The 21,272-nt window shown below is 38.2% G+C and overlaps 1 protein-coding gene across 4 annotated transcripts in view; it reads right to left on the bottom strand.

Moving 5' to 3' along the window:
- The window catches only part of TRAK1 (trafficking kinesin protein 1), a 104,080-nt gene extending 86,717 nt beyond the window's left edge, over nucleotides 1–17,363 (bottom strand). For 2 of the 4 annotated variants that reach the window (XM_018075388.3, XM_018075389.3), the window contains exon 1: nucleotides 17,241–17,339. In XM_018075388.3, the coding sequence (XP_017930877.1) occupies nucleotides 17,241–17,326 (86 nt within the window). In that variant the 5' untranslated portion in view covers nucleotides 17,327–17,339. Of the gene's footprint in view, nucleotides 1–17,240 lie in introns of all 4 variants that reach the window. The other 2 variants (XM_018075391.3, XM_025895432.2) reach the window with 2 other exon arrangements.
- Between the last annotated feature and the right edge of the window lie 3,909 nt (nucleotides 17,364–21,272).

Raw genomic sequence — 21,272 nt, 5'->3', positions numbered from 1 at the left:
AAAGGTTAGTTAATTTTTTAATTTGCAGTGTGTTTTGTGGGGAGAGGGTTGAGTTTCATGCACCACAAATTTCATATACAAGCAAATAAAATAAACCATTCGCTTTTTCATAGCTATTTGAGATAAACTTTTTCTGCATTTAGCATTAAACACATTAAACACTCTAAAGCTAAACATATAAATGACTTAAAGTAATCCTTCTTCCTCCACCAAAAGCAGCAGAAGATATAGAGTTATTCAGCCATGTGCCTACCCACAGCCCAGCAGTGCCAACAAATACATTATCTGTAATCTTGCAACATTATTCTTATCACCATCTTGGATTGCAACAGGAGCCATTTACTGCAGTCACAAAACAGCTGGAACTCCTACAACTAATGTGCTATCCAAGGGCCACAAGCTGCACCCTACGGTGATCTTCTGATTATAATCTTCCAGGTCATCCTTTTGCTATGCATACTCTCATACAGAATTTAACTGTGCTGTTTGGTTTAGAGCAAAAGCAAAACCATTTACTGTGACCCAGCTGGTTTTCCAGACCAACTCTGGTGCACATGAATCAATTCCCTTTTGAGTAAGAGAATCTGAAAACTCTGCTCCAAGACGGACTTCAAATGCTACCTGCTGTCTAACAGGGACATGAAACTTCAAGCAATCCCATGGTTACATCACTGCAAGGTCATCTGGCGTGTACCTATTAAATTTCCTCCTTCAAGAAGCTTCAAACTGCATAGGTAAGTGGGGACAGTAAGCCCAAGGTGACAAGCTAAATCTAATCTAAACTAACCCACACAAATCAGTAATAAAGATTTAAGAAGCCTCAGTGTTTTGATCTACCCATCCATCCCTACCAACCAAAGTATTTGTTAATTCAGACAGAACCACAGGGTATCAAGGGACTGAGAAAGCATTCTACTTTTTGCATCTGCCTGGAGCTACAGAGCTCTGATCCTGTATTCTCATTTACTAATTTACTAATTCTCATTTACTAAGTACTAACTGACAGTTAAACACTTCAAAGGGTTTTAGAGTGTGCAAATTCTTCCCTTTTATCTACTTGCAAGAGTTCCACCAAAAATATTCTTCCTGTTTTGTACATCACTTTGTAAATCCATGAAATCCATGAAACGCCTCTGTTTTGCTAAGTCTGGTAAGTTTTACTAAGTTGTTTAAAAACAACCCTCAAGCTTCTTATTCACACATAAAAAAAATTCTTCAGATGCAAAATTTCCCATGTAGACACTGGAACAAATCAAAGCTAGTTTATATGTCTACCTAATCTGTGAAACAGATAAACATGCTGGCCTGCCCTTTTTATTTGGGAAAATAATTGACCAAAGCAACTTAATAAGACTTGCTTCAAGCATTCAACTTGTTTATTTCTTTACTAATTCACATTTTGCATCTACAAAAGTTGCCTTTTTTTTTTAAATTTAAAAACCATTTCTCAGTGGGTAGGTTCAAAAGCCAGTCAAAATGCTTTCTTCGAAATAAACACACTTTGTCAGACCATAAAGAAACAACAATTTGCAGTATGTCTGGCTTTTACACCTAAACAATCACTGTTTAACTTTCAGATAAAGGCTGAATTTCATCCTAAATAATTTACTGAGTTGTTTTAATCTTGTACTGTATTACATACCCTCTTATAAACCATGGGAGTTTAGCTTCCACTCAGAAGTTGCCTTTCAAACACATGCAGAATGCTGACTGCTTAGTTAAACCTCCAACTCAAGGGACATAAAGAGGCAAAGTGTCATAGATGAGTGACAGAATGTGAGAAGCAGTTTATTTACCTTCAAAATCATGAACACAAGTACTGCGTTTCTCATGTAAAAATTAAAGGGACAAGCATCTTGGACAACTCCAGACTATATCCTTCTCCAAAATTTTGAAGCCATTCAAGGTCCTTTTACAAACATTCCGTCTAGATTTCCTAGCCATATATTACATTCAGACTATATTCCACACTTTTTGTTTGTTTGGCATTTTTCTTCTCCTTCATAGTGGGGTTAGGAACTCTTTGGCCTAGCCAAATGCAATGTTGCAGGAAAGTATCAACACCCAGTGTCTATGTCGTGCTATGAAGGATCTTCTCAGGTATCTGCCTCCCTAAAGAGGGTCTCTTCTGCCTATGAAACTATTAAAGAGCATTTTCAAGCTAGAGATTCGAAGGGTTTTTAAAACCAATTTTTATAAAGCCTCATAACTGACAAATATTAAGTTGATGAAGGCATTCAAAACCAGAACAATACCTGGTTAAGTGCCAGTGGCCTGGTAATGTCATTTGCAATTAAAAAGTCACCACTAGAGAACAGAAGCCAAAACAGCACCAGCAATAACCAAAAAACTGCTTAAGCCATAGTATAACCATGTACAGCATAAAATCTTACCCTCCAAAGGTCCCCAAAGCTGCTGCTATGACCTTGTTTGGCCTTGTTTGACCATTAAGTCATCAATCAAGACACTCATGTTTTCTCAAAAAATAATAAAATCAAAACACCACAAATAATAAGCCTCTTAAAGAAAGAAAAAAAAAATGAAGGAAAACCACCCCACTGTACTCCACAAACCAAAGTTTCTCACCACGAGGATCTGGCCTTCAGAAGGAGCCCATCAGTCTCTTCTCCCCTAAGGCCAAGGGACAGTGGAAGCACACTGTGAGACAAGCCCTGGGTTTGACCTTAGCAGCTGTGAGGGCACAAGTGTGCTCTCCCCCTGCTTTATGTAACACTGCCCCTCTTTGCTCTGAGTTCCTTCAGGCAAGTATTGCAGGGTTCTATAAATAGTTCTTCCTCATGTAAGGCTCACATTACACTGGGAGCTTTTACAGCTCCCTCTCCTTTTATTAAATATAGGCCAAAAAAAGCGCCCTCCTCACTCACCCCTTCTCTCAGTGAACAAAAAATACCTGAAAACAGGTATTGCAATAATTAGTGCATTGCCTTTCCTGCAACACATCATGCTATTGGTTGGGAGATCTTAGCTAGACAAGCTGCATACCTGTCTTGGAAAGGGAGAACTGTTCTATCACCAACACTAGTACAGAGTGTATGTGAACTGTATGCGCAGGAAAGGAGGAATTCTGGAAACAAAGCCAAGGTCAGAGGTATGGCAATGCAAAGTATAAACACCTCAAACATGTACTTTCTTTTCATATCCATGCACGTGCAAGGTGCTCACTGAGGTAGATCAATGCAAGATGAGTCCAAAGGGCATGGACCAATACTTCCTGAAGATGAGGAAAAGATATAACTTAAAAAAGCAAAATAAAACAAAAAACAAGCCACCAAATAATTTGAGTTTGGGGTGCTGTTGCATTTAGTATGTATGGACCCCTGCCTCATACACAGCCAATGTACAAGTTAGAATACATGAACATCCGCTTCAGTACTTTAACACAGTATCTACAGCATATCCCCTCATACTAATAAACAAAAAGAGCAGGCACCAAAGACTTGTCAAAGAGTTTAGGTATGGGGAAAACCTATTACACCAACAGCAAACCAGGTCCTCAAATAATATGGGTGGCAACAGCGATAACAGAAACCTGAAAAGTTCTTGTTATTTATAGACCACAAGAGCATGAAACTCCCCACTTCTCAAAGATTTTCAAAAGACAGTTTTTCCACTAGCTGGGAAGAGCTGTGGGATGACCACAATTTGTCTGAACTGCAGCAGAGGACGTAACACCACTGTCTCCACTCTTGAGTCCTGAGCTCGCTTCCTATCCACAGGAAGAATCAGCAAGAGCACTTGACCAGAAGCAGAGCAGAGAGTCACAAATGCACTACACAGACGTGAACTAGGTACTAATAAAGGGAAAAACAAAAAAAAAAAACCAAGAACCCACTGAACAGTGTCTAGGCCTAAGATAGCATGAAGTAAGTAAAGATATTCAAATTAAAATGTGTTACCATTCCAAGCTAAAATCCTGATTAGCAAGCCAAGCCATACCTTCTTCCTCAGGACCACAATAAAGAGCAAGGGAAAGCAGTGAAAACAGCCAAAAGACCATGTTAATATTTTGGTTTCCCACCACCACTACTACTGTTTAATCAAAAATACAATTGACCTAATTGCCAGCAAGTTAGGGTCAGGAGTTTTAGTCAAGTAACTCTAAACAAAGAACAGACTAGCTCAAACCAAATATTTATCATGGTTTAAAACCTGGGGGGGATTTTAATCTTGTTTTGCATTACTATTGTTCTTCACCTATTACAGGAGGAATTTTTAATTTATCCCCCTCCACAATGACATTTAAAAGTATACACAGACTTGGTATAATTTAAATTTTAAAAAAAATGCTGCTTCACAGGATTGGAAAAGTGTCATTATTTCAAATTTTAATTGCTGTCCTTCTGAAAATATTTACAGAATTAAGACTGCTGTTTTTCTCTACTGTTTCTTATTGCCCACAGATAGTGAGAGCAGAAGGGGAATAAAATTCCTTGCAAATTGCCCTAAAAAAACCCCAAACCAAAACAAACACAAAACTCAAAAAAAAAAAAATCAAAATCCACATACTATACCTCCTGTGTCCTGATCCACTTATTTTCAGGCTGAGTTTATTGCTTTGGACTAAGCTGAATAATTATATAAAAAGTTGATTAAAAAAACCCCCCAACAATCAAATCAAAACCCAGTCTATTGACTAAGGACATCACTTCTTTTTTCCTCCCCCCAGAAATTAAGAAATTAAAGTATCCTGTTACTGCTAGAGACAATTTTAAAGATAACTATTGGGAAACTTACCTCCAAGGACAGTCAGACAACCAATTCCTGTTCTGAGTAGGATGCTAAGATGATCTGCTTTGGCTCACTAGCATCACTGGCCCTCACTTCCTGGCAGCAAGCCTTCCCACGTGCTCCAGCAACTGGCATAATCCAGTAAGGACCTACATCATCTTCAAGGTTGTCTTACAACCCTACACGTGCACAGAGTTCCTCAAAACCTACCCCACAATTTCTTAACTGGCTGTTAATAGATCTGGGCCTCATATCCATTTTTTTTTTATCTTTGATTAGGTATATATGGGGGCAACGCTTTCCACCACATACGATTTGTTTGAGAGGCCATGAGTGAACTGAACCCAGCTCTGTCATGAGCTCTATAATCACAGCCCCTCTCTGAAGCTTTGGCTGGGGGAATGCAGATCACAGCCCTTCTCAGCCAAGAGAAAGCCAGACCTCCAGTACTTGTGGATACCTGAGCCTCACGAGTTCACTTTAGGTATCAGTGTTGAGGAGTGACAAAACAAAGCAACAAATTCCTTAATAACCCAGCAGTCCTGGGCCTTATACCAAAGCCTTGGTCACATGGACTTCCCAGCAACTGGGGCATGCGCTGCTGACTAATGAGGGCGCATCTCAACACACACCATTCCAGCTCAGGACTGCTTCCCTTCTGCTCCCCTAGGGGCTCATGGCTACAGCAAAAGAAGGACATTTCACAGCCCTCCTCAAAACACTACAATGTAGTTTAAAAACTGGCACAATTATTCTGTCAAGTCATTTTTCTGCTTCTAAAGTTTGTGTGTAAACACAAAGAATAAAATAGGAAAATAAGAATTTGCTGTTTAAAGATTGCTCTGTATAATCAGTATATTACCATATATATGTGTCTGTGTTCTTGGGAACCCAGAAATGTTTATCTTAACAACAGGCTGTGGAATTTTAGGAAACTGAGCCAATTATCCATGGCTTAGTGCCATTAAAGACGAAGTCATACAAGCAAAGATTTTAGAACAGAGTTTTTTAGAATTCCAGCAGCATTAACATCAACATAGCAAGAGCAAAGCTGTGATACAGTATTTATGCACACGCACAAAAAAACCAACCCCAAAAAAACCAAAACAAACCATCTCCTTACAAGGGAGAAGTACACAAGAGCACAAACTAGGGAATAAAAATGCAAATTAAATGCAATACATGCTCAGGTTTTGCTCCATTTTCAGTCTACAGTATCTTACTTAGATACAGAATGAAGTCGAAATCCAGCATTGTGGCTTTCCCCAAAGGACCACAGAAATAAAAATTTGGATTCACTCAATACAGATGAATCAAATTCTTCCAAACCATTTGGAAACTGACTTTGGAAAATACTTGTGGATAACCATTAAACATGATGCGTTCTGAAGTTGTCCTTAGATTAATTCCTGTGTGCATGTACATATTCTCCAAAACACACAACAGACAGTAATGGACACTGAGCCTCACTTAGTCACCAAAGCAGTAAGAAAGCATTTGACCAAACTGCCCTGACAGCTCCTGTTGAATTGAAAATCTCTACTGATGGAGACCAAAAATTACTGTAAGTGTACTAGACAAGCTGACCTGCTTACCATCAGTCAATTCAGTTCCCCACTTATCAGCATGCCTTATGACTTATTCATATCTTAGCACCCAGTCAGAAAGAATTCTGAATATACCAACAGCCTCGGGCAAGCAATCCAGCCACCTTTCCATGAGGAAAATCATTCTTTGACAAATCTTATTCCTATATATCAGGTATCTTATTCTTTGTGTACTCTAAAACCTAATTAGAAAACTGAAATTTCTCTGAAAGCGAAATTTTTCACTATAGTATAAAAAGCAACCCTTGCTTGGGCAGTAAGAAGAACTGAACTAATTCAGTAAAATATTACAGACACTTGATAAATGTAAAAGTGCACAGAACAACATGTAGGTTCACAGTGTTGGAAGACACAGCATTTGAACCACTTCTTTATTCCACTGAAAAATATAAAAATATCACTAAAATTCCCTGCCTCCAGCTTAAAAGAAAGCCTCTCTCAAAACAAGTATTTTACGATGCTTAGAAATGTCTTCCTTCAAAATGTTTTTTTCATGACCTAACTTGGCAGAGCAATGGTCCTATAAGCCTCAGAACTACAATTAGAATTCATTTTCCTTGACTCATACATACTCTAGCACAAGCAAAGTTATCATTCCCAACACTCAGTTTCCTCAAACTAACGGTAACATTTTAGTCAGCTTTAAGAGTGGAACATCTTCTGGACTTTAAGCACCCACGGTTACATTTGAAGAACATGATAAGTTTTGACACCATAGGAAAGTATCAGTAAAGCCAAAGTAATAGCCTTATTTCACACTCCTGGCTTGTGCATGAAGAAGCAAGCTTCTCTCAGGGGAGATGTGAAAGACTCAGATTTCAAGATCAACAGGTAAAATGAAAAGCAAGGTCTACAAGTACAGTCCTGAATATAAGCACAGGATTTCCTGAAAGGAACAGATCTCTACCTACTCTGTAAATCCTCTGTATAGACTGCTCTTCTGACATACAAACTGTTATTTGAGCTAAAGACATTAAAAAGGAATGAAGATTTGACAAATGAAACCAGTAACATTAAAGACTGCTTTGAGACACATCCTCAATTTCATTATTTAAGCCTTCATTAATTTTCAGTTATCTGTCCAATACGTTCTTGCAGCAGACCTCAGAGATTTATCATATCTTTTTTACTGCAAGAGAGGATATGAAATTCTCCTTGATATTGAAGAAGGTCTGGAGAGCACCTCCTTGCAACTTAGTGTGGCAGACAGGAAAAAATGAACTTGCATAGAAAGGGCTGCACATCACATCATTAAAAGATAGAATAGAAAAGGTTTTTTTCCTCAAATTTCTATGTAGGCACTGACTTACCTGAGACAAAGTCAACCTACTTAACTCCTTTTACAGTTCATGTAGAAAAGCTTTGGATTTAAATTTAGTCATGCTTTAAACATAAGCAAGGCGAAATATTATACTGTATCTGCCTGAGGGTTTGGGGTCCAATAGAATTTTCAGCAAGAAATGCTGAAATAACATTAAAAAGTATACACAATAACGGCAAAGATCTCCAGGCCATCACTTGCCTCATACAAATAACAGTTTTAGTTTTGTTTAACAAATTCTCAGTCATCCTTTTTTCAGAAGAACATAGCAGTCCAAATGGTTCATGCAGCAGTTCAAGCAAAAAAGACTGTATTCTAAAGTGAAAATTGAAGTATTTCCCCTACCAGGATGAAGGGAATTAAATATTGTAGCTGTTCCTAGTGCAGAGTAGAGATGTGGCTACACTAGACCACCCTTATTTCCCTTGCTGTTCCAGATCCAGACTTGGTTTTCAGAAATACACTGTTTATTCACCTGTACCAACTACAGGGTTCAGCAAAGACACAACTCTCAGTTTCTACTAAGAACCATCTTCTGTTCTTCTCTGTAAAATACTCTGCCATCATTCTGAAAATGTCTCTTTACAATATTCCATTCTGTCTTTTGTTTACTTTTATGTCTCTATAAGGTCCCATGGCTCGGTTTTCATACACCTATCCCTCACCATGGAAACAGAAAAGGAAGAAAAATATAAATGAAGCATGTGCATTCTATTTTATTAAATATATAAAAATTCATCACCAAAATACCATACTGATATTCATCATTAGGTTGGAATCTCCAAGGCCAAAACAGGAAGCACAGATAAGTTTCCCGTGACTCAAGCCTAGTAATAATTCCCTTGTAAACTTCCATCATCACCAACACCAGCAACTGACAGGTCAAGGCCAAAATAAGCCACTGTCCTGTAGTTTAAAAAGGCAGCCAGCTTTTAACCAGCAGTAAATCTAGCACAGCCCCTCTGGGGAAAATGTCTTGGTAGCGACAAGCTGCACCAGAACCTTCCTAGAGCTCTTTAAACAGATACACAGATTTTCATGGTAGGTTTGCAGTTCCACAGCTCAAGCCCTTGCTCCAAAGCTTCTGTTCAGTCCAGACTCCACAGGCACCAACACCCACACCAGCTGCCTGCACAGCCCCTGCCCACAGCACAAAGTATCTCTGTGCAATCTGAGTAAGGCCAACACTTTCTCAGCAGGATGAGACAGTGCTCAAACACTCTCTTCCTCGGCCTCACTCTACCTACACTGACGGCAGTAGAAACACGAAGGTTTATTAATAAGCAGGCGGAAAAGGTCAGCAACTTGACTTGGATCCATGACTTTCTAGGCTAAGATAGTTGCACAGTATGCCAGACAGGTCAGATAAGAGACCAATTCTGCCAGGGCAGACTATGAGCCTGCATGGAAACACCACAGAATAAACCTATATGGCCTCCCATAGATTCCAACTGCCAAATGAGTGCTGATACAGCCAGGTCAGTATGGAACAGAAGGGTTTTTCACAACTCCTACTCATTTCCATTAATTCAGGCTAAACCTATGGTAAGGTAGGAAAACAGCATAAAACAAGTCCAGCAACAGACAACAGATCACTTAACAACTGGTAGTACAATCTGTGGGGATTTTTTTGTAAGTTTTCTCTGTCAAACTTTTGCATAATACTGCTATTTCATAGATCTCCGTTCTTCCACATTCTTTACATTGTGTTCAGACCTGAATGCACTGAAGAACAAAGCCGTTCATTAGCTTTTCAAAGGGCCCTACATAGAGATACCAATTTATAGTGCAATTAAGAAACCACACAAACCCCAAACATACAGCTAGAACAAAGATCTTGCAACTACAGTGCATATGTGAGTTACTGGCACAGTGTTTGGCTGCAGGTTTCTGAATTCAGACATATTTTTCCTCTTTTTGCAGTCCTGCATCACAACTATGTCACTGAAGGTATATGAATCCATTCTGCTCAGTTCTTTGAATTTACTTATTTATTTACAAATCAGGTTAAATATAATGCAGGATGTGTGTTAGTGCACAGTGGTAGAGTATATGCCTAGAGATGAAGGCAGGAAGGGAATTTGAGCATGCTCCACACACACATGAAGGTAATACAGCTGCACAGTGTTTCCAGGACATTCACAGTGCTAAGTTAAAGGCAATGAGAGAGGACACTGACCCAATCACTTTTTATGTTCCTCAGCACAACCATCAGGCTCAGCAGAGAGGCATATGCCATCAAGTCTTTAAAACCAAATACTTAAAGGTCAGCTACCATAGTACAGTCTGCATTCATCACCAATTCCCCTTGCTGCACGACAAAGGGCACCACCACAGCCACCAGGTTTTAACCATTATGGCCTGTGCTCTTCAGACAAATTACAAACAGCTGTAAAAATAAAACTGAACTTTAGCTAAACAAGTTTGCAAATCACCCAGTGTACATCCCATGTTCTACCTGATGGTGGGCAGGAAATACTTGAGTCAATGAAACTGATGTGCCATATGCAGAATTTTCCTACAAACATCCTATATAGACAGAGTTGCACCACTGGATAGAGCCCCAAAAAATCCATAAAACCGCATAAGTAGCATGAAAGTCCGCAACCACACAGTACTGTGAGCAGGACCAACGCTACCAGGCAAAATGAAGAAAGATAATATTCAGCAGGAACCCATCCTGACTGGTGAGAGGAAAGAAAGACAAATGTTTTGAAAGTTATTTTCAACTGAGAAAAGGAAAAAAGGAAGTTTTTTCATTTAAGATAAATGGCATTACTCCAATATGAATGTATGGTGGAACATTTAAAACCTAACACCAAATAGTTAGGTTTTTCACTTCAGCATGCCTGCAAGCCCTCTATTGCATGGAATGTTACTTTATGAACACTGTCAGTACCAACTTACACAGCCCACCTGATTTTGTCTTTGGTGTCCCACAGCAATGAAACACACATCACTGAAATGTGTCTGCTATGTGGCAGCATTCCCAGGTATGTCATTTAGAGAAGTCTCACACCACTCTGAATCCCATTTTAAAGTTCTCCACCCACAGATTTTATTTGCAAAGATAAATGTGAAAGTGAAGAGAAATGCATTCACTCAGACATGCACATGGAGACTGTAAGACTGGCGATGACCTTTGATTTTAGCACTAAAACAAAACACATTAAAAATAAGAAAAAGGAAGGGAGGAAATGAAAAGCACAGCAATGTACCTAGGGGAGTCTCACTAGCTATTCTGACACCCGCAAAAAACAGCAGCTTTCTTGCCCCAAGTTCATAAGGCAGCACATAAGCACATAAACTCGTGGGCCCTCTTTTGCTTTCTGCTGTTTTTCTACCTCAGAAGTTTTTCTGCATAATAGTTCTAAGAAAAAAATGGATAAAATTGAAGCTCACAGGGGTTCTATATAAAATCCTAAATATTAAAAAGCTGCTTGTAGTTGAGTATTTTGGTCAAAATAAAGGTTCCACAATTTATAACAATTTCCTTTTTCAGTGGCACTGTTGTCTACATCAGCTTTCTCTGGTTACTGTGTAAAGTCTGGCACAAAAGCCAATGTAAGGCATAAATTAATGTAACTCCTACCTCATCCAAAATGTCTCTTAGCCTTTCCACTAACATATAGCGAAGAGCAGCACTTCTCGGATTCACTGTATTAAAAGGTGTCTGTTGAGATCCAGGCAGCCCTTGAACATCATCACAGTGAAAACTGAAGTTTCCACCCATGCTTCTACTGATTTTCCCCTCAAAAAACACAGATATTATTTCTAGCCAAACAGAAGTGAACAAACCTGACAAATGTGCCTTTTATTTGCAAGTTACCAGGAAATAACAACATAGTCAAAAACAGAAAAACACAGTTGGGCATGAAAGGCACCATTTTCTCCCCTCCCATTCCAAACCATTGGCAGCTCCCTTCTACAGCTCTCAGCCAGGGCTGTGTCCCTCAGCGACTCTAGGAGTCTAACCAGACTGCTAAAAATAGCTTCTCAACTACAGGACACGCACATTATCGGGGAAAACATTTCTGTGAGCCTAGTAACAGCCCCACAGCTCAGTCTGATGACACGAGAGCCTGAAAAGGAAGACTAAAGGATGGTTTGCTGAGTTAGGGAAGCCTTTACTACCTGCCCACCACGTCCATCACAGACAGAACACATATTTTTTACCCTAGGTGATAGATACCTTATAGGCAATCTCAGAAAGCTGAAGGTTTTTGCATCATAAGCAATACTGACTAAAATCTGAATACTCCAGAAACACACTGATAATTTGAAGTACACTTAAATACATATTATTTGGCAATTCAGCAGTCTTCCATGATTGTTTCTCTGCAAGCCTTCAGAAGCAACGTGTAACAATGCATGTAACATTTTGTAGGCAAGCGCAACAATCTCAACATTCAAAGTTATTTTTTACGCTCTAAAACAGCGATAAAACAGACTGGGAAACTAAAAGGCTTGCCCAGGTCACTTTTGCATGGATATCTGTGTTGTGGGTTCTGTCACTTCACTGCATGCTGTGATTGCTACAGAAAAATGTACATGAGATCATTTACTACCTGAAGTCCTGGGCTAAAGAATTAAAGGCCAGTTATGCAAGGTATGTTTCCATCAAGCCTTGAGAAGGGTGAATAATTCTGGTGGCACTTAATTAATCAAATAGAACGTTTTAACACCAAAAACATCCAGTTGTTTGTTCATCTTAAAAAAAAAAAATCATCTTGACTCACTGCATCTGTATTGGCAATTTTTTAATTCAAAAGGAACTCGTCATCTCTCAGAAAAACGCAGAAAAAGCAAGCCAGACTTAAAAACTTCATACACAAAACTGCCCTCCCTGTATAGATGACAAACTTCTGCAAGTACCACCACCCAGTGCTACCAGAGAAGTACTGTGACTTACTTAAAAAGGATGAACAACAGAGTTCTTGTGTCATTACAGCAAAAACTCTGCAACCGACCACTAAAAGCCTTGGTCTGTCTCTTATTCCCAACCTTATTCTATATGGCTCATCAAAGTTATCTTTGTTGGCTGAGAACTGAAGTCGTGGAACAATCACAATCAGTTTAAAAAGTTTTTGAACATGCAAGTGTCCTACTCACTCTGGCTTTGTAAGGATGTTGAGGTAATTCAGTTGTTCACATGGAGGTCAACACTCTGGCTTTCATAATGTTACTTCCCAAACTGAATTCTCCAGTTATGAAGTTACAGATCCATAAGTACGATTACATGTCATAAATGGTGATTGCATTAAGGACTGTAATTTTAGCAAGTCTCTGAGTGATATCAACACTACCCACTCCAGACTTTGAACACATCTTCAGAAGCATTTTTTCTTGGTAGTTCAAACTCCCAACTCTTCCAGACCAACAGTATAATTTTATCCCAAATAAATTTCTGTTAAGAGTTGAAGTGATACTTGAAAACATAACTTCTTTAAAGTAAAGATTTAGAGTGTGGATGGGTTTTTTCCCAAGCCTGATAGAGATTTTAGCAAAGCACAACTTTCCATGGCTACTGTAAACATACAGGGAATCCACTTGTCCATTTGTTTTTCCCATGACATTTTCATCAGAGAGCAAGTCACATCAGTTACAACTGTGACTTTCCTACTGATGTCTTGTTAATGACCAGGCAAGAAACAAGTTTTCTGAACAGAGTTAAAAAATTACTGTGCTGTTGATGTAATAGTTATAATTTGAAGCTACACTATTGGGAAATATACAAGTAAACTAGTTCTAAAGCACAACTTACAAAAAAAAAAAAAAAGGAAAAAAAAAGAAAAAAAAAGAGTAGAAATCCCAGTGAACGTGCATCTTTCTTTAAGAGAATCTGACTGATTACAGACTTTGCCATTTCAAGATAAACACTTAAACTCACGTTTGTTTTCTTTTGTTTTGTTTTACATTGGAAGGAAGGCACTGAGAAGGTCATGCATCTGAACTAACTTACCTGCTTTCCTCTCAACTTGGAGACACCTACCCTACCGCATTTGTCTCTCTCACCACTTCAAGAACTTCCCTTATGGAAAGAAAAGGAAGAGCAATGTTCAAGAGTCACCAATGCTTCTCAGCAAGCAGAAGGATATCCTAACCAGAGCCACTACTTGTTTAGCTTGTTATCAGGAGCAGTACCAAAAAAGTTTACTAAGTAAACTTTCAGACTCCACTGAAAACTGACTAAATCAGAACAAGTGTCAACACTGAAAGGTCAATTTTCCTTCATTCTCCTGTTAGTTTGGTGTAGTTGTGCAGTAACAGCTGCCAATTAACTGCATTTCCTGAGAATAAAGAATGGGGTTAAGGGAGGGAATCAAACAAACAATCTGACCAGGAACAAATAAAAATAAGCTCAAGGTCTCTTATATCAATACATGTCTATATTGGAGTTTCCACATGATATCTGAGCTATCTATATTAAGCCTCTCCGGCCAGTCTTCCACTAAATTAAGCTCTTGAGTGGTTTAAAGTTCACATGATTTTTAGAGGCTATCTAGACAGCTATTCTTTCTGCATCTTCTCTACTGAAAGTTTGTCAGCTACATTTTTCACCTTCAGTTCCAGTTCTCTGATGAAACCTTACATGTATGAATTCATGTGACATCAGGAAACACATTTCATCTCTTTCAGAGAAAAAGGATTTCAGAATGAGGTGAGATCAAAGGCAAAAGTATCCCAGTTGATGAGAAAAATGATTTCAGTATTTGAAAATCTAACAACATGGAAAAAAAAGGTGAAATACTCTCCTATCACTTCCGATCCTCAGGTTTTCCCAGTAATTCCTGTACAGCCCCATGATGACTTGAAGGCAAGCTGTACTGCCCTGAAAGGCCACAAATTCACCTCAGTCTTTCATATTTGAAATGAGTTGTCTCACAATAATTTCAACTGAAGTCCGAGTTAGGAAGGCTAGTAAATGCATTATAAATCAGTCCCAATACCTTCAGTTCTGCTTAAAGACTTAACAGACTTACTCTGTTTTCTTGCTAGCCTGTAAAGACTGCAAGTTTTAGTACAGACCTACCATTTGCTTTCATTCAAGCTCCCTTCACACCTGGATAACCAAACTGCTGACTGAAGATCTCCCAGTACAGGTCTGCTTCTTACAGCACCTTTCACATAAATTTTCTCTGCCTTCCATTTTTCTTCTTAGTAGACAGTACACCAGATTGCAAATGCACTCCATTTCATAGCAGCACATATATTAAACACCAACACCTGGGATACACAAAGTGGAGCATGAAAGGGGGTTTGAGAAGAAGTAAATCTGTTGAAAATACTTCTTTTAACATATTCCTTCAAAAAGACTGTCTCCACAAGAACTGAAAATTGCTCAACACCTGTGCAAGGCAGCTGTTCCTCTGTATTTTAGAGATAAATAAAAAACAGTGAGGACAAATTCTGAGCCACCCTGTGATGAATGCAAGCACCTCACTGGAAGCAGACTTACCTCAAAGATAAAAGAAGTATGTGTGAGTAAATACTCGCCGTACATTTATGTTCTTTATCAGGGTGAAGCAGGAGTTGAGGGAAAAAAAGTAAGCCACACAACAATGAACAAGAACCCATCAGATTACTTCACTTAAGAACACTTTAGATCTAATCCCAGTGAACATGGGCTTCTACTAGAATTTAAGTGCACTTGGTTGCAATGTAATCCTACCTGCACTAGTGGAGACTGACAAAGGAGAGTAAAAAGAACTAACAATAAGGGTATTCTTTCTGCCTGATATGAACTCCATCTCTGTCCAACTACAATCACACTCCCATAATTTGCAACATTGTGTTACAGATGCTAAAAGCTCTACAAAAACATCTCATTTTCTTCCCTCTGCTTTCCTACAATAGTCTGAAAACAACTGTAGCACTGAGTTTTTTGAGTGTGTTAAGGATTTTAGGTTTTGCAGGTAGAGCACACCCAAACTATTTTTATAAAGTTTTAAAATGCAAAGATTTTCATTAAGAAATATCAGCTTCCTTCAGGTTTGTCAATCACAGAGCAAGGAACAACTATTACAGGCAATATTCCAAAGCTAAAAAGCTCTCAATGATAGAAATGCTCTTTAAACTACTTTGGCTCTGAGTTGAAATGGGTTTTGTAACTAAGAGCATGTAAAAATAAAGTTAAACTTGATTTCTCGTTTTAACTTGATTAGAAGCAGTTGCAAGTATTTTTTGCAAATTCACTAAGCATATTCATTCTTTTAACAGAGTTCAGACACAGCCAAGTAGTACAGTAGCAAAAAGAATTTATGAAGAATTGTTCCTCACTTGTTTATAGCACTGAAGATCAAGTTGGGGAGGGGAATCTGAACAGCTTTCCTGCATTCCAGCCAACCAGAACAAAAGAACATAACTCTCCAACAGTAATCTATTATTTCAGAGTCATTAGATTTAAAAAATAAAATTATTCTTAAAAAAAAGTTCTAAACATGAAAATAGTTCATACCACTCATAATTCATGCATTAATTTCTAACCATTTTACTTTTTTTCTGTTTTAAAGTTCTGAGTTAAAATTTACATACAGATAAAAAAAGCAAACCACATCCAGAAAATAACCTTAATAAAATGACAACATCCCCAGCCCAAGTTATCTTGTGTTTCAAAGGAAACATTCTCATCTAAGCTCCTTACATTGTAGGAATTTTCATTTTAAAAACAGAATGAAGTCCAGGATACCAGTCAGACAGGCATCACTAATAGCATACTTCAACAAATAGGCTTAGAGTTACCAAATTGTTTCTCAGCATACACAAAGATTAATATACATGGCATATAAATATTAACACATTTCCTGCCTCAGATGCTCCCGAACTGCCAATAGAAATCAGTGACAAATAAACTGTCTTACAAATATAGGATAGTAAGAGTATTTCAAATAACTACAATTTCTTTGCAGCTGAAAGTCTGCAAAACTGTGCAAGTAATTCCTCTTGCATTAATTTGCCTGCTCCCACCACATTTGTTTAATAATAATATCACAACTTAAAATACCTGATGCCCAAGGCAGTTTCATCTGTAACCTTAAAAATATTAGTTATCTCAGATTCCTTCTGGTTTATTCTCAAAAAAATCTTATGGTGGCAGCATTTTAAATAACATGCCAGCTTACTAGGACTACTGTTAAGACATGGATGCAGGGAGGGAGAACTCAGCCACAGTTAGCAGTGACTCTTGGCCCTTTCAAGCACCGTAGACTGTCACTACCCGAATTCTGAACATCAAAGCACAAGTTTATTCCCCTGCCCCACCAGACTAAACTTGCATCTGAGAACACAGCAGCAGCTCAGCTCAGCACTATTTGAGAAAGACACCAGGCAGTGTTATGCAGTGCAATAGTGGAAAAACAGCATTCAACTAAACTGCTGAGTCAGGGGAAATGAAAAGTACTAAAGCAGCATTTGCCATGTTCCTTTCTTTTGTCCAAATTACTTTAAATCATGGCTAGCAATGCCTCTGCACACACACTACATACATACTACAGTCAAAGCTACGCTCTAAAAGAGGCAAACAGCATTGGGGGATTACAGCTTCGTAGCAGCCACTGTTGTACCTGACTTTCAACTCCTTTTGCTCCTGATCCTCTGCATAGCATTCTTCCTTTCTTGTGTCTCCTTTTCTCCTCCAGAATTTCACCATTTGGCTAGCAGGCTCGCTGTAAGTGTCGCTCCTATTTGTGTTTCCCCCACATGAGCGGTTCCTGATGCTGTAAGGTCATCTGAACGCAATTGCAACTTTGGCTCGTGCACAAATTTCCTCACCCTCTCTTGGCAGAGCAGCTACACAAACTACCAAACTGAATCAAAAAGGGTTAGGCTACTCCTCTTTTCAATCTGTTGCATTAAAACCTGGATTTTTTGAGTGCATTTTACAGTATCTACACTCTTAACTATGTCCAAAATTTTTAGTTTGAGCACAAAGCTAAACAGAGAACTGTACACAAACATCCTCTAGACAGAACAGATGTTAGCAAACCTTTTCCTTTTAAACATCACATAGAAAGCAGGAACAGGGAAGTGTATACCATATGAAAACACTGCAAAATGTTTCCAGAATCTTCACACAACTAGTAAGATTTATCTACAGAGCAAAATAAAGCAGTACTTTAGAACTGCATATAGCTCAAAAGGCTAAGGCTTTCTGCTCTAAGTCTTTAAACATTGATGAGAGAATAGAGTTACAAGCTTATCTGGCAGTACACAAATACTACCACAAATTAAACTCCGTTTTGCCAAAATTACCTTTTAAAGTAAAGCCAATCACAAACTTCGCCCTTCTCAAAATGGCATTTTTTATATAGTGCATTACCTGTCACCTCAAACTTCTGAGTTTTAAGAATTTGGAAATACTTTATCATTCCTCAAGAAAACCATGAGCCATTTCCTTCCTTAACTTCTCCTCCAAAACAAACCACAAGAGTTCTTCTCAGTCAGCCTCCTGTATTCTCACATTAAGGACAAGTGTGCCATTGCAGCCACTTCTTCTAGAAGCAATTCTTTTTGTGAACTGATCCAACTTTTTGTGTCAAAACAAAGGATGCATGAACATTGTCTTCCAGGGGTAAGCCTGCACCAAGGATAAACTTTTGAATCTTGGTAGATACGAAATGCAACTCCCTCCCTGAAAAACCTAGATTTTAAAAATTTCAATTGTATTTTTTCAAAGGGCTCACAGCTACATCAATGCTTATTTACAGTGTTTCCTATTGCATCAAGCTTTTGGCTGCTGACAACCCAGTTCTAATCAAAAGTATCCTTTACATCCGTGCATGTTTTTGGATGGAGTTGCATTCAGCCACCTCGTTATTCCTTTGAGGGTCCTTTCCAATTCTTTCCAACCCAAACCATTCTGATTCTATGATTATTCTTCAGTTCAAGGTTGAGCATAATTGTATGCCTGGTTACCATCCAGCCTTTCAGATACATAAACTGTCATTTACTTTATCAGTGGAGCTACAGGTATTCCCAGTGCCTTTTCACACCACCGTTTTCCTGCTTCACAACAGTCCTGACTCATACAGTTTCAATACTCTGAAGTGCAGAACTGTTCTGAGTATCAGGCTGTGATTACAGCAAACTGAAATTAGCCATATGGTGAGTGGTGGATTTGATGAGGTGATTTACATATGCAAATATAAAACTATTCCCATGTGCACTTCAATATTTTTAAGCTTGAACTGAAACACCTGCAATAGAAGAAATTAAATTTGAGCCTGATAGTGAAGCAAAAAGATTCAAAGTAATGAACGAAAATATTTCCCTGAAGTTTCCTTTCTTCTGCAACAGTGCAAAAAAAGGAAAAGGGAAAGAAAGAAAGACAGCAGTAGGTCTTCAGCAATCAGTTAAAGACAATCCAGAGTGAATATTTGCAGCAATATGCAAATACAGTATTTTCAGTGGCCAGGGAAGGTAATAAAATACTTTTAAAGGTTAAAATTGCAGAGAAAATGTTCATTTCAGCAACACACAGAACTAAGAGACAGATTTCCTGTTCATACCCTTTGTGTACAAGTTGGGATTTTAACAGATGTTTCACAGCAGATAAACTATCTTCTGAAAATTTATTTTTTGTTTTAATTCATTTTTAAGGTAAGTTACAAAACTCAGTTTTTCTTAGAACTAGTAATTTTTCAAGCAACATTTTTCCTATAGGTTTCCCAATGAGTCCATGTAATTACCACCTTCCATCTGTCTTGCCCATGTACCTTCAGCAGTAGGAACATTTGCTGACACTATAATCAAGAATGAACTGACAGTAAGATTATTTATCCTCTGCCAGGCTGTGCCACTGTTAAATACAGAGTGAGATAAATTAGGATTTAACTCTAGTTGACTGGCAACTAAATCTTGTATTAGATTTGCTTGGGTTTATTATTCGACAAAGCTTATTCCAAAACAGAAGTCACTGCTTTGTATGTAATTCTGGATGTGAACTGCCACATCAGTACACCTCTGACCTTCAAGATACCCAGGCACAGTCAGTAAGCAGCAGATTATACTCCAAGCAAATGGGCACAGGAATAGACTGTCTTAATGATAAAAGAATAAAATAAGTTATATGGCTACTGCAAGAAAGCTATAAGCCAAATACGGACCAAGTTCAGAATTCATAGAGATTTAAAATCTTGAAAAATTGGCTTGAGCACTGTAACACAGGAACTTTTTCCACTTTCCTCATCTATGCCTACTCCATTCCAACTTAAATAATTTGTTTATTGTTAAATAAAGGAATCAAGAACCATTCATCTCACTTTCACAGCAGTTTCTGTCAAGACACTCTGCCAAGCAGTACCTGAATAAACTCTTCCCGAATGCCCCCACAGACAACTCTTTAAAAAAAATTAAAAAATAAATTGGATGGCATGTATAAATCCCAAAGCACATTTTATTCAAGATGCTGGCAGTACATAAAGAGATTAAATTCTGGCAGAAGTGCAATCAGCTCTGGTCCTGAAGGATGGGAAGACAAAATTTTAACAACTAAAGGGAGAGCGGCAAATGACAGATTTGGACACCTGGGCATGGCTCCAGATTTTGCAAAATCATAGAATCAAAGGACTTCTTTAAGCAAAAAGCAAACAGTTATTTGGTGCTATGTACACACAGATTTTTAAGAGGTCACCTTGCTGACACTATACAACCTTCAAAACTTCAAGGCATTAACTAGATGTCTCCTCCCTAGCCATAAAACATTATGCCACCATAGTAGGAACAATCCAGTACAGCATGACCTACATCATCCATCTACTCTCACTGCATATCCTCGAGACAGTCTGCTTTGTGAAAGTACTGCAGAGATATTTGAAGCAAGGTAAGTCTACTGTCTGGCACATCTATTCTTTGATAGTCCATTTGCTATGCAAAAAAACCACCTCAACAACAATACCAAAAAATTATAATAAGCCCACATGCAGAGCACAAAATTTCTTGATTTCTTTTACCTGCAATGTATTTCAACTCAATGTTTCTAAACTATTTTATTTTGTTAGGTTTTAATATAACTTTCACTACCATCTTAGCTTGGTGATGAGGAATGAAAAGGTCATTGTCTTTAAAAACAATCTGAAGAGAGATTGGAAGAAGATGTCACTTATCTGTACTAATAACTAGTGTAGTTTTTACTAATGAAGGTAATAAAAATTCGTCCTTTGTAGTAACCAATACTGACTGGCACAGTGAGTGTAAAGATCCTAATGATGGACCAAGAAAGTTTACAGAGAAAACTGTGGATCATTTTTTCAGTGAGGAATATCCCCTCACTGCCCTTTCATACCCACACAAGCAAGTATGTGTTCAAGCTGAAATCCTTCCCCTGCAGCTTCTGTGAAAACACTGTACGTAGGCAGGATAAATTATTATTCACTACTAGAACATTTGGAATGTGTCTCAGCTTTTCAGATGCCCAGGCATAGTCAGTAAACAGCAGATTATTCTCTGACCAAATGGGCAGAGTAGTAGACTGTCTTAATATTAAAAGTGTAAAATAAGTTGCATGGCTACTTATAGCTATAAGCCAAATACAGACAAAGTTCAGAATTTATATACAGAGATTTAAGATCTTGCAAATATAGGCTTGAGCAGTGTAA

The sequence above is a fragment of the Manacus vitellinus genome, unplaced genomic scaffold, assembly GCF_001715985.3.
Source record: "Manacus vitellinus isolate BGI_N305 unplaced genomic scaffold, ASM171598v3 scaffold_3_pilon, whole genome shotgun sequence".
Lineage (NCBI taxonomy): Eukaryota > Metazoa > Chordata > Aves > Passeriformes > Pipridae > Manacus > Manacus vitellinus.
The sequence above is the reverse complement of the archived record's forward strand: the minus strand, read 5'-3'. Positions and strand labels throughout refer to the sequence as shown.